Source organism: Cynocephalus volans, chromosome 17 (genome assembly GCF_027409185.1).
Source record: "Cynocephalus volans isolate mCynVol1 chromosome 17, mCynVol1.pri, whole genome shotgun sequence".
NCBI lineage: Eukaryota > Metazoa > Chordata > Mammalia > Dermoptera > Cynocephalidae > Cynocephalus > Cynocephalus volans.
The window spans coordinates 43,288,738-43,302,092 of NC_084476.1; the positions used below are offsets into that span (position 1 = coordinate 43,288,738).

At 43.0% G+C, this 13,355-nt stretch overlaps 1 protein-coding gene across 3 annotated transcripts in view; it reads right to left on the reverse strand.

Moving 5' to 3' along the window:
- The window catches only part of NFX1 (nuclear transcription factor, X-box binding 1), a 76,525-nt gene extending 64,061 nt beyond the window's left edge, over nt 1-12,464 (reverse strand). For 2 of the 3 annotated variants that reach the window (XM_063082117.1, XM_063082116.1), the window contains exons 1-2: nt 12,357-12,464; nt 8,300-9,307 (exon numbers count right to left, since the gene is read on the reverse strand). In XM_063082117.1, coding sequence (XP_062938187.1) covers nt 8,300-9,307; nt 12,357-12,381 — 1,033 coding nt within the window. In that variant the 5' untranslated portion in view covers nt 12,382-12,464. Of the gene's footprint in view, nt 1-6,858; nt 6,921-8,299; nt 9,308-12,356 lie in introns of those variants that run through there. The other variant, XM_063082118.1, reaches the window with a different exon arrangement.
- Nucleotides 12,465-13,355: the final 891 nt, after the last annotated feature.

Genomic DNA, 13,355 nt, shown 5'->3' on the forward strand with positions numbered 1-13,355 from the left:
AGAGGTGCCTGGGCCACATCCCTCCCACAGAAAAGGACCAGAACAACTAACGGACAGCTAAATATTGATTTCTGTGTGAGAGCATAGAAGTGCAACAGAAGACTAGCAAGATTCCTGAGAACCATCAAAGTCCAGGATGGCAGTGAAGAAAGGAGAGGAGAGAGAGGCACACAGCTTCAGCCATGAAGTCTCCACTACCAGGATCAGCACAAGAAGGACTTTCTCTTGTGGGGAAAAGGTAGGAGGAGGGCCCACACCAACCTCCATTCCCACTACAGAGGTCTGCAGTTCCTACTGCAGAAGGATTCCACAGCCCTTTGCAAGCCAAGAGACAAGTACACATATTGGGCACTCCCCATCCCTGACCCTCATGACCCAAGCTGATGCAGAATGGCACCATCTTTAAACCAGAGCCACTATGGGAGCACACCCTGCCCTGGAGGCCAATAGCCATTTTGTTTCCTCAGCCTTAAGGCTCCACTGTCATCCCAATGCCCTGATCCCAGAGACTTGAGGCCTGGGCCCAGGAGCAGTAATGACTTTGGTCCTGCGCATCTGGGAAGCCAACCCCAGATCTGTTGAACTGATGCACCCCCATGTCCCAGCCAGAGATCAGACAGGCAGACTGCCTTTGATGGACAGCCTACTTCCTCTTCCTACCTGCTTCTCCCACCTGTCAGGTGGGTTCTATGCGCCCAAGCCCCAACCCAGAAAATCAGCTCATGGATCCTCTCCATAAAGAACACACCCACAGCCAGTGGAACCAAAGTGCATCTGCACTCTCCCAGAGAAGTGGCCAGTTGGTTTTGCCCTCAACAGTCCCACCTAGTGGCCTACCCACACCCAAGCAGCAGCTGGCTGGACCCCCTCTCTGCAGCCTGCCTCAAGGCCTTGCCCACCACCTGAGAAACAGCTCAGCAGCCCTGCCCTTGATAGGCCCACTCCCTGAAACCACCGAGATACGCATGACCTCGCACCTGGCCCTGAGAAGTGGCACAGCAGACAGGCCCTTAGCAATCCTGTACCCAGCCAAGCCAAAGTGTACCCATACCTCTGGCTCAGAGAAAAAGCCCAGCTGTCACGCTCCTGATGAACCTACCCCTAAGTCTTGCATACACATGCATCTGAGTGAGAAACAGCCTGGCTGGCTTGACCCCAGCCAAAGAATCAGCATGGTCAACTACCACTGGCAAACCAGTCCATGCCTACACCCTCAGCCTAAGAATCAAACCAGCAACCCCAACCCCAGTGAGCCAGCTCCCAAGACAACTGACCCATACAGTGCATATATATACCCCCAGCCTGTAAACCAACCCAGTGATCCCTCTCCAGGCAAAGCTGTGCCACCGCTGCCACAAACCTCCCAAGCATAGGTTGCTGAGTCACTCAAAGACATAGCAAAAGTGGATTACACCCAAAGAAACTACACAGGGTCTACACTACTGTAACCATCCAGAACAATGCCATTGTACTCTACCCAACTGACACCCCTAGGAAACATCTGCAGGTGAAAGTCTTTCCCTACACAAGCCACTCTTCAAAACTCAAAGAGGTGACTGTTCCACCAGTTGCACAGACCGCCAGATGCACAGATATCAATGCAGGCAAACAGGAAACATGAAAAAAACAAGGAAACATGATACCACCAAAGAAACCCAATAATGCTCCAGTAACTGATCCCAAAGAATCAGAAATTGCCAATGTAGGGACCCAAATGCCCCAAGGGATCACACCCCGATCACATAAGCCCTTCTCGGCCACACCCCATCATGGCGCTGGTTGCCCTTCTCTTCCATATTCTCCTTCCTGCCGGCGCGAATTACACACCAATCAGCTCCCCCCCAAACCCCATGCGGTATGCTAAGTAGGGATTGTATTTTAAGCCAATCAGCTTTCCCCTTAAAGCCCTATATATGTGTGTGTGTGCTGCCTAATAAACGGGCTCTCTCCGGTAGATCGTCAACTGGTGTCGACTCGTCCTTTCAGCCAACTTGCCAGAAAAGGAATTCAAGTTAATCTTAAGGAAACTCATTGAGATATAAGAGAATACAGGCAAATAATTCAATGAAATCAGAAAAAAAATTCATGATCTGAATGAGAAATTTAACAAAGAGATAGCTATCATTAAAAAAAACCAAACAGAAATCTTGGAATTGAAGAATTCATTGAATGAAATAAAAAATATACCCCAGAGTCTCAATTGACTAGATCAAGCAGAAAAAAGAATTTCTGATTTTGAATACAGCTGTTTTGAAATAACACAAGAAGACAAAAGGAAAAAAAAAAAAAAAGAATAAAAAATACAAAGCCTTTAAGATTTATGGGATACTATTAAGAGAATAAATATTTGAATGATGGGCATTCCAGAAGGAGATGAAAACAAAAAAGTTATTGAAAACCTATTTAATAAAATAATAGCTGAAAATTTCCCTACTCTTGGGAAATTTATGAACATTCAAATCCAGGAAGCTCAACAGTCCCCAGATAGATTCAACTGAGAAAGGTCCTCTCCAAGACACACTATATACTTAAAACTGTCAAAAATTAGGGCAGACTCCATGGCTCACTAGGGAGAGTGTGGCGCTGGGAGCGCAGCGGCGCTCCCGTCGAGGGTTCGGATCCTACATAGGGGTGGCCGGTGCGCTCACTGGCTGAGTGCGGTTTGGGTGACACCAAGCCAAGGGTTGCAATACCCTTACCAGTCACACAAAAAAAATACATAAATAAAAAATAAACTGTCAAAAATTAAACACAAAGGGAAAAGTCTAAAAACAGCAAGAGAAAAGAGTTAAGTCATTTATAAGGGAATCCCCATTAAATAGCAGACTTCTCAGCTGAAACCCTACAGGCCAGGAGAAAATGAGATAATATATTCAAAGTAGTGAAAGAAAAAGAAAAAGCCAGCCAAGAACAGTATACCCAGCAAAGCTATCCTTCAGAAAGGAAGGAGAAATAAAGTCTTTCTCAGACAACCAAAAATTAAGGGAATCCATCACCACAAACTGGCCTTACAAGAAATGCTTAGGGGAGTCCTATATCTAGAAGAGAAAGAACGGTAACAACCATCATGAAAACACCAGAAAATATATAACATATTAGTAGAGGAGATATACAAATTAGAAAAAGAAAGGAATCAAAACTTATCAATACAGAAAACCACCAAACCACATGGATAAAAGAGAGGAAGAAAGGAACAAAGGACATGAAACAATCAGAAAACAACCAACAAAATGACAGGAGCAAGATCTCACATATTAATAATAAACTTGAATGTAAACATATTAAATGCTCCAAATAAGAGACACAGACTGGCTGAATGGATATAAAAAAGAGATAGTATGATTCCTTCCACAAACTTTTTGAAGACCCCTCATATACCCAGAATCCAACTTTTGCTACTATCGCTGTGGTTCAAGCCACTTTCAACTTACCTGGAGTATTACGGTGGCCTCCTAACTAGTCTTCTTATTTCTGCCCTTGCCCTACTTCAGTCTGTTCTTACCAGAGCAGCCAGAGAAAGCCTGTTAAAATGCAAATAGATGATGCCCTCCTTCTGGTCAGAACTTGCCAATGGTTCCTACCACACATGCCTATAAAAGCCAAGTCTTTATGATGGCTCTCATCATCTCCCAATTCTCACCTGCTATTCCTTTCCCTAGGTCACTACTCCAAGACCACACTGGCAAGCAGATTCCTGCCTGAGGACCTTTACAATTGATGTTCCCTCTGCCTAGACTTTCCCCTAGACATCTGTACAGCTCAGTCCCTCACGCCCTTCAGGTGCTTATTCAAAATGTGACCTTATGAGGCATTCCCCTGCCACACCTTTAAAGATTGCATCCCACTCCTCTACACTCCCTATCCCTCTTCCATACTGTATTTTCCATCACAACACTTAAAATTATCTGATATATCATATATTTTACTTATTTTATCTTGCTTATTATCTAACTTTCTATATAGAATGTATACTCCTTGAGGACAGAGATTTTTAAAGTGGTGCCTGGGACACAGTGGGCACCCAGTAATTGTCATATAAGTGAGTGACAGTAATAAATATAACAAAAGGTTCCAGAAAGGTCCTAGAAACAGTATAATTCTTTCACTGACATATTAACCTTCCCTTCAGTTAGATCAAAACACGTCTAACGTGTAAAATATGGTATTGTCTTGGAATAGCTCTGTGCCGGTGAAACATGAAATCATGTTTCGGGTCCAAGACTCTTGCCCATGCTGGGTGGCAGCACTGTCCTGACAACTGGCTCTTCTTCAGTCCTAGTAGGCCTTCTCACTAGAGTTTCCCTATCATTTCTCAGTTACAACTGCATCTACTCTATACTTCTAGTTGGACAGCTTATCAGTAAAGAGGGTGATGACCCATTGAAATAATCAGAACAGAGACCTAACTGAGCACTGACTGCAAACTTTTCAGATACACCATAATAACTGTTATAAAGAAAAGCTTAAACAATCCTGATTTGAAAAATCTAGGAGTAAAATGACATTTTTGAGACAATCAGTGGAACTCAATTGTGGACCAGGTGTTATATGATTTCAAGAAAGTATTGCTGGGCCGGCCCGTGGCTCACTCGGTAGAGTGCGGTGCTGATAACACCAAGGCCATGGGTTCGGATCCTATATAGGGATGGCTGGTTTGCTCACTGGCTGAGCGTGGTGCTGACAACACCAAGCCAAGGTTTGAGATCCCCTTACTGGTCATCTTTTTTTTAAAAAAAAAAAAAAAGAAAGAAAGTATTGCTAATTTTGTTAAGTGTGATGATAGTACTGTGATTATGCAAGAAAATGGCTATTTTTAAAAACAGATGCACACTGGAGGTATATGACAATAAAAACCTAACATCTGGAATTATCAAAAAATAACCTGATATCTGGAATTTACTTTAAAATATATCTGCAAAGAAGGCTGGCTGGTTAGCTCAGTTGGTTAGTGTGTGGTGCTGATAACCCCCAGGTCCAGGGTTTGATCCCTGTATCTGCCAGCAAAAAAAAAAGAAAAAGAAGATTGTTGGGCCCCACTCCTGGAATCTCTCTTTTGTAAGTCTGAGGTGAGGCCCATGAACCTGTATTTCTAACAAGTTTCCAGGTTTTGCTGATGACTGCTGGTCCGAGAATAAACTTTGAGAACAACTGAGGTAGAGAAAAGATATAGGCAAGATGCATCAATAAATAAGGGCTGGGGCTGAGAGATTTAGTGAGTGGTAGATGACAAATAAGGAGACATGGTAGGTGATACAACACTAGCTACAAAGGAACAGGGATTTTGACACAAAGGTAGAAGAATAATAGCTTAGAAATGACACTGAGGAAGACAGAGCACACTCTTTTCATCTTTCAGAAACTAAGGAAAGTGAGATAAAGGAAAATAACAGGCTCTGAGAGGCTGTAAAGAAAGTGGTGAACTGAGAGAAGGCCATAGGTTAATAAGAGCAAAAGCATGACAAAAACATTAATAACAGGATTTTTTTTTTTACCACTGAATGAGGGATCCAGACAGTCTGAGAGAACAAGAGCAGTGCTAGGTTCTTTTGGCACAGAATGAGCAGCCACTCTCAAATAACCATGGAGACTTACATTTGGGGTGATCCTTTCGGTCCATTCCAACCAAGCTTTCATCACTACCACTCCACCCAAACTGCTTTTATCAAGACCAATAACCTTCGCATTGCCAAATTCAATAGTCAATCTGCAGCTGTCATGTTTCTGGACCTAGTAGCATTTGGCACAAGTGATCACTCCCTCATTCTTAAATCTTTTTTTAATTTGGTGTTTAGAACAAGGTTCACTTCCTAGCTCAATTGCTATTCATTCTCCATCTCCTTTGCTGGATCCCTATCTTCCAATCTTGAAACACTGGGGCTCAGTCCTCAAACTTTTCTTCTTCTTCTTCTTTTTTTTTTTGCAGCTGGCAAGTAAGGAAATTCGAACCCATGACGTTGGGTCTATAAGGCTACGCTCTAACCAGCTGAGCTAATCGCCCAGCCTAGACTTTTCTTCTTTAACTACATTCATACCTTAAGTGACCTCCTCTAGTTAACTAAATACCATATCTGTACTGACAATTCCCAAACTTAAATCTACAGTCCAGATCTCTTCCCTGAATGCCATTACTTTATATCCAACTCCCTACTTAACATGTCCATTTGGAAGTCTAACAGGCAACTCAAAAACATTTTTTGAGGGGAATATAGCTGGCCATTTTGGCATCCGTACCCATACCGAACCCCATAACCTCATTGTCATAAGGCTTTACTCTAACTGAGTAGTATTCAACTGAGCTAACCAGCCATCCCCAGGCAACTCAAATTTAACCAAATTCTTTATCTTCCCTGGATGAGGAGTAAATAAAACAAAACAAAAGCAAAAACACCTTTTCCAGCAAGAAAAGATTAAGAAACTGTCACAGATGAGAGGCGACTAGGGAGACATGACTAAATGCAATGTGGTATCCTGGAACAGAAAAAGGGTATAAGTCTGTAGTTTAGTTAATACTATTGTACCAGTATTAATTTCTTAGTTTTGACAAAGGTGCTATGGTTATGTAAAATGTAAACATTAGAGGAATCTGGGTGAAGGACATACAGGAATTCTCTGTACTATCTTTGCAACTTTTCTATAAATCTAAAATTATTCCAAACTAGATAGTTTTAAAAACACACACTTTTTCCTCTCCTAGGCTTTACTACTTCTGTAAATGACAATTCCATTCTTCTAAACTGCTGAGGCACGCAATTTTTGGTTTCATCCTTAACTCCTCTCATTCTCGTGTCCAACGTCCACTCATCTGCAAACTCTGTCAATTTTACCTCCCAAATACATCCAAACTCTAACCAATCTTACCTTTTCCACCACTACTACTTCAGTCCAAGTTTCCTTTATCTCCACCTGAATTACTGCAATAGCCTCCTAAATCATCCCCTTGCTTCCTTAGAGTCTATCTGCACACAGCAGCCTGAGTGGTCATTTTAGAATGTAAGATCGTACCATTCCTCTTCCCAAAACCTTCTAGCAGCTTCTCATCTTCTCACTCAGAACCAAACCTAAGGGCCTCAGATAATCCAGCCCCTGCTATTTCTCTGACATCCCTCTCCTGCCCCCCTCTTCGTTGCTCACAATGCTTCTACCCCATCTAAATTTACTCCTTTCTCTGACTGGAATGCTCTTCCCCAGAGAATCACATGGTACACTTCTGTACTTCATTCTCGTCTCTGTACAAATGTCTCATCAAAGAGATCAACCTATCTAAAATAGCACCCCTGTCACTCTGTCCTCTTAACCTGCTCTATATATTTATCCTTTATCACCACTTACATATTAAATATTTAAGTGCTTTCTACCTGTCTTCTCTACCAGAATATAAATTCCATCAGTATTCCCTGTACCTAGAACGATGCTTGGCACACAGTATTTATTCAATAAATATGAATGAAGTGTTCTCAAGAATAATGTGAGGATGTAAGACCCTGAGAAATTTGTTAGGCAGAATTCTAAGATGGCTTCCCAGATTCCCACCTGGTGTGCACAACCTGTAGAATCTCCTCTCCGAGTATGAGTGGGCCTTACATAATCAGGTGAGCCTTTTTAAAGAATCTAACCATATGATCCAGGAATCCCACTACTGCGTATATACCCAAAGGAAATGAAATCAGTATGTTGAAGAGATAGCTGCACTCCTATGTTTATTGCAGCATTATTTACAACAGTCAAGATATAGAACCAACCTAAGTGTCCAATAACAGAGGAATGGATTTTTAAAAATGTGGTACCTATATGCAATAGAATACTATTCATCCATAAAAAAAAAAAAAAAAGCATGAAATCCTGTCATTTGCAACAACATGGATGAACCTGGAAGATATTAGGTTAAGTGAAGTAAGCCAGGTACAGAAAGACAAATACCATATTGCATTTAGAAAGACAAATACACTGGTGGTCAGGGGCATGGTTCTGAGGGCTTTAAAAAGAGAGAGAATGAGAGGTTAGCCTCTCTCTCTCTCTGCTCCCATTTTCACAATGTGATACCCTGCCATTACTGTCACCACCACCAAGACCTTCACCAGCTGTGTTCTCTGGACTTCCCATCCTCAGAAACTGTAAGCGATAAATCTCATTTTCTTATGAATTACCCAGTTCCATGTATTTTGTTATAAGCAACAGAAACGGACTAAAACAGTACCTTTTTATACTTTCTGATTTCTAAATTGTGTGAGTATATCACTTATTAAAAAATTAAAATAAAAACACAAAAACAAAGTATTTCTGCCCACCTAGGTAAGTTTACCTGTGTGCGTTTCCACATTCTTTAGCACATGGTTCTGTTTGCCTCGGGGGAAAGGAGATATTACTTGAGGATCCAGCTTCCTTACAGTGCATTTCTCTTGGTCAACCCTTCTGGAAGACTTGTTGGCTACTGCCAAGTTCCCACTGTCACAGGCAGATTTTGTTGGTCTTTCATTGAGATTATCCTTTGGAATGGGGGCCATGTTGTTCCTGGATCCTGCATTTATATGTCGTTGGCCCTCCTGTTTTGGTGGATTCCTGTCTGGTCGTGGCCTGGCCCCCTCCACTTCCCAGGGAGGCATTTTTTGTGGGTATCTTCTCTGCTCGTTTCGTCTGGCCCCTAATCCATCCAATACTCCTTTTCTAAAGGATGCATCCAAAGAGTCAGGGTGGACAACCCCTGCCGGTTTGTTATTTTCAGGTCCAGCATCATCTGGTTTTGGAGTCATTCTGTTACCCCACTCACATTTGAGTTTTCCCTTGACTTTTGGTCCTCTACCATAGCTATATACAAATTGCATTGCTTTTTTAGGTTTTGCTCCCCTGGGATCTGCGCCAACAATTTCCTTCTCACTCTCAGAAGGGCTGTGTTCTCTGAGGTTTGTCCCACTCTCTGATCTGGTCACATTTTCTAAGCCAGCTATATCTGAGGTCTGGTCAGCTAGACCTTGTGCTTTTTTGACTCTGATATGGTGCTTTTCACTCTTCAATTTCTGCCAAGGTTGATTCTGAAGGCCATGGCTCTTGGGTGATTTATTAAAAGCAGAGGACTGGAAAGAAGTCTGTTGACTCTTAGGTTTGCTCCCTGAAGGACGATAATTATGCTGATGAAAAGCAGAAACGTCATCATAAGGAACTTGCCTAGAAAGTTGACAGGGAGGTGGTGAACTGTAATTTCTTCTACCAATCTTATTAGAGTCCAGCCTCCTTTGAGACCCACAATTTAGACCAGAATTTTTTCTCTCCTGAGGAATGAACTCAGCAGCATCCGTACTGAATTTAAAAGTACCTAGGACATAAGAAATAGACATGCCAGTAAAGAAATTAATCTGTCACCTATGAAGCCCATAAGACACTAAACCATATCTAAAAATTATTTTTCTAAGGACTTTGTATAAAACAGGCTCTTGGTGAGACCTATGTTTCCTGTAAAATGATGGGTTCACGGAGGTGCTTATGGAGGACTGATCATCCCATGTCCACTAGCCACACCAAAAGCCACTGACAGCTAAGAGTTGCTGAGTAAAAATGTTCATTTGAGTCATCAGGCACTTTGTATAAATGCATTTATTTTATCAAAAAAATAAGGTCAGTTAACAGTTCACGGATGGGACATCAATCATCAGGTTCCATGTGGTTTTTCAAACTCTAAAGTAGCATCATGTAATAACAAGTAAGCAGGCTTTGAAGTCAGCCAAAATGAGTTTAACTTCTGGCACTCCAACTCATGGTATGAGCTTAGAGATAGCACTTGACTACTTTTAGCCTAGTTTCCTCATCCATGATAAAGGATAATACTTATTTCAAAGGGTTATCAAGAAACTTAAATGAAATTTCACATAGATAGTACTTAGCATAATGAATATATTATTTTTCTTCTCTTCCCCCTAGGAATATAATTTGGATTTTCCATGCATAACTTCTATAATATGTTCTAGAATCCTACAGTCTCAAAAATTAAGTATACTCCCCTTCAACCCACCCATTTTTCTCCCCTAAGATGCCTCTTTGTTTATATAGTCAACTCAGTCCCTGAAGCCCGAAGATGTAATGATTTGCCTAAGGACACAAAACTAGTTAGTAGCAAAGTCAGAACTATGTGTAGTATACAGAATATACTATGAATAAATAGGGTCTGGAAGACATGGGTAAGTTCCTGCCCATCACTTACTGTGGCTTTATGCAAGTTACTCAGCCCCAGTTTTCCTATATGTAATGGAGACAGTAATAATCCCTACATCAAAGAGTTGCTGTGAAGGGTAAAGCAAGTTAATAACACATATAAAGTGGTTAAAATGGTACTTTATTATTGCTTTTAGGACTACATACTATCTGAAACACAGACTTGAGCATGGATGGGTGCTGTGCAGAGCCTGTGGATTTCAGGTTTAATAATATAGCTTAACATTTATCAGTTACATAATATGTGCCAGGCTCTATTCTAAGCACTTTAAATGTGTTAACTCACTTAATCCTTACATTCTTGATGAGAAAACTGAGGCACACAGATAGTAACTTGCCCAAGGCCACAAAGGTATTCCAAGGCAGACTCAAGAATCCAACTCAGGATGTGTGGCATTAGAGACCATGCTTTTTTACACAATGCTACACTGACATGTTGGGCAGCAAGTACCATAGAAACACTTAGTGAAGAACTGAACAAGCTTATAAAGGTCACAGGGTAACCTCTCACTCAATCCAGGATTTGTCCTGAAAGCTTTCACATAATCAAAATTTGGGGGCTGGGGGGTGGAAAGCCTCACAAAATGGCAAGAGGATCAGACAAATTCAGAAGGTGGCAAAAGCGTTCTGGAAACATAAGAGATAACTTAAAGGTGGAAATGGGTAGATTGGGTCAAGGGGTACTGTGTAGTTCTCTTGTGCTTGAAGAAGCAAGGCTGGAGAGAGGGGCAGAAATAAGGTCAGTAAAGTTGTCCAGGTAGCCTGGCAAAGGATGGGAAAAGGATGTTCCATGTTGAGCAGTAATGAGTTGATGCAACCAGAGAGTCCAGACAGGGCTGCACCTACTTATATACAATATATGTTCCACTAGACATGAGATAGTAAGCAAAGCCCTCAGAAAGACCCGTAAGAGACAGAAGGAAGGAAAAAAGGACACACAAATCAGGAAACCAGACCAAGGAGAGGACTGGAGACACTCTTTTCTTTCACTATTGTAAGTAGCTGGAAGTTACTGAGTAAACACGATGTCTCACACAAAAGCATGGCTATCATACAAGTAAGTGGTACCCTAGATCCAAGATAACACAGCAGCACAGTAGGTGTCCAACAGGCAGGTGGAACAGAATAAAGGAAAATCCAACTGGTAGATTATAAAGTCCAGAGACAAAATACTCCCTGGACTCGGCTGCTATTTAAGGACCTTGAATGGGGATGGGGGTGTCAGCTAGAGATAATGCCAACACAAGAACATGGAACAGGAACTAAAGCAAAACCAAACTAAAGCACAAGAGAGGGAATAGAGAGATCTTTGAACTAGGGGACTTTGCCACAGTAGATGCCTTAAGAAGTGGAAGTGGTAACCTAGGGCACAACATCAGAGGCCAACAAAACTTTTGGTTCACTTTTATATTTACGTAAATGTGCACTAAGGTGTGATGCAAAATGTTTTTTTGGTCGTTGTCCAAAAAGTTTGTAAAACACTGATTTACAGTACACAATGAAGGAAATGGAAATGGACGCTATATTAACAGCCAGATGATACTATCTCTACACACAGAGGGAACCCCGGGAGGATAAGTGAGCTAACAATTATGGAATAGGTGCGGTACGGGAGGGGAGCCTTCACAGGAATGAACTTATTTATTCCCAACTGACAAATGAGGAAACTGAGACTCGGTCACACAGAGTTCGTGTGAGGCTGAAATTCTAAACGACTGGTGTTCGGCTGCGCCAGCGCCGCCACCCGGGGAGGAATGAATACTCCCTAAAACGCGCGCGCAAAGCCGCTACGCGTCGAGAGCCCGCCACCGTCACAGGGAGTGACTCGGCCCGCGCCCGCCTGTCCGAGATCAGTGCGATGCCCCAGGAAGGCCGGAAAGAACCCTGTGGGAGGGCGACACACCCACATCGACTCGCTGGGTGCCGGGACAAGTACGTCCTCCTCGGAAATCCAGCTGCCATGCTTCATCACCCGGTACAGGATGATGGAGATCTCCGTACGCACGACGCGCGTGGCTTGGCCCTTCCGAGCCACTATCCCCAACTCTAGCACAGGCCACTCTCGCGATATGAATGGCTAGAGCCCTAGGACTTCGTCACTGACCCAATTTCCGCTCCCTGAGAAGGGCCCAGTCCCGCGAGTGCCAGGACAGTACCTGAGACAGGAGGTGCCTCCGCCATCCCGTGCTGCAGCACCTAAAGGGAGCCCCGCAGTCCAGCTAGCGCTGTCACCCGGTCACGTGTCCCGGACTTCCGGCGCCGCGAGAACATTCGCATCTGCGCGCGGGGTAGACAGCTACGAAGATTGCGCGGCGCGAATTTACTGTGCGGCGCGTTCGTGATGTCATACAGACGCGCCAGGTGTCGGGCGGAAGGAAGAGACAAGTAGCTAGAGGTGGTAGGGATCACGTGAGGGTGGATAGTGACTTGCGAAATCGTGTTTTTATTTTTAGATTTGCTGTGCTTTCTTGCTACCATGCCCTTCTCAAGTGCTGCCCAACCAACTTCAGGAGTCAGCTCAGATATCACCTTCTTCCTAGAGTAGTTTAGATTTAAGGTTAAAAGAAACCCAAACAAGGGCCGACCCGTGGCTCACTCGGGAGAGTGCAGCGCTGGGAGTGCAGGGGCGCTCCCGCCGCGGGTTCGGGTCCTATATAGGTGCGCTCACTGGCTGAGCGCGGTGCGAACGACACCAAGCCAAGGGTTGCGATCCCCTTACCGGTCACACACACACACACACACAAAAAAAGAAAAAAGAAACGCAAGCAACCACTAAGTCACAAGGCAATCTGGGAGAAAAAGTCTGCAAAGCAAACCTTAAAGGGCGAATATACAATGAACTCTTACTCATCAGCTAGAAAATTAACCGCATATTTAAAATGGTAAAGAACCAGAACGAGCAAGTGACGGTAAAACAAATATAAATGGACACTGAAAATGCGGGGAAAGTTTAGAGTCACTGATCATTTTTAAGGTACAATTTTTTTTTCTTTTCCTGCAGCTGGCTGGTAAGGGGATCGGAACCCTTGACCTTGGTGTTATCAGCACCATGCTCTAACCCAGTGAACTAACTGGCGAGTACTTAAAAGTACAAAATTTTAAATAAGTGCGTGGAGTTGTTTTGTTTCGTTTTACTAATCAGGTTGGATAAATGA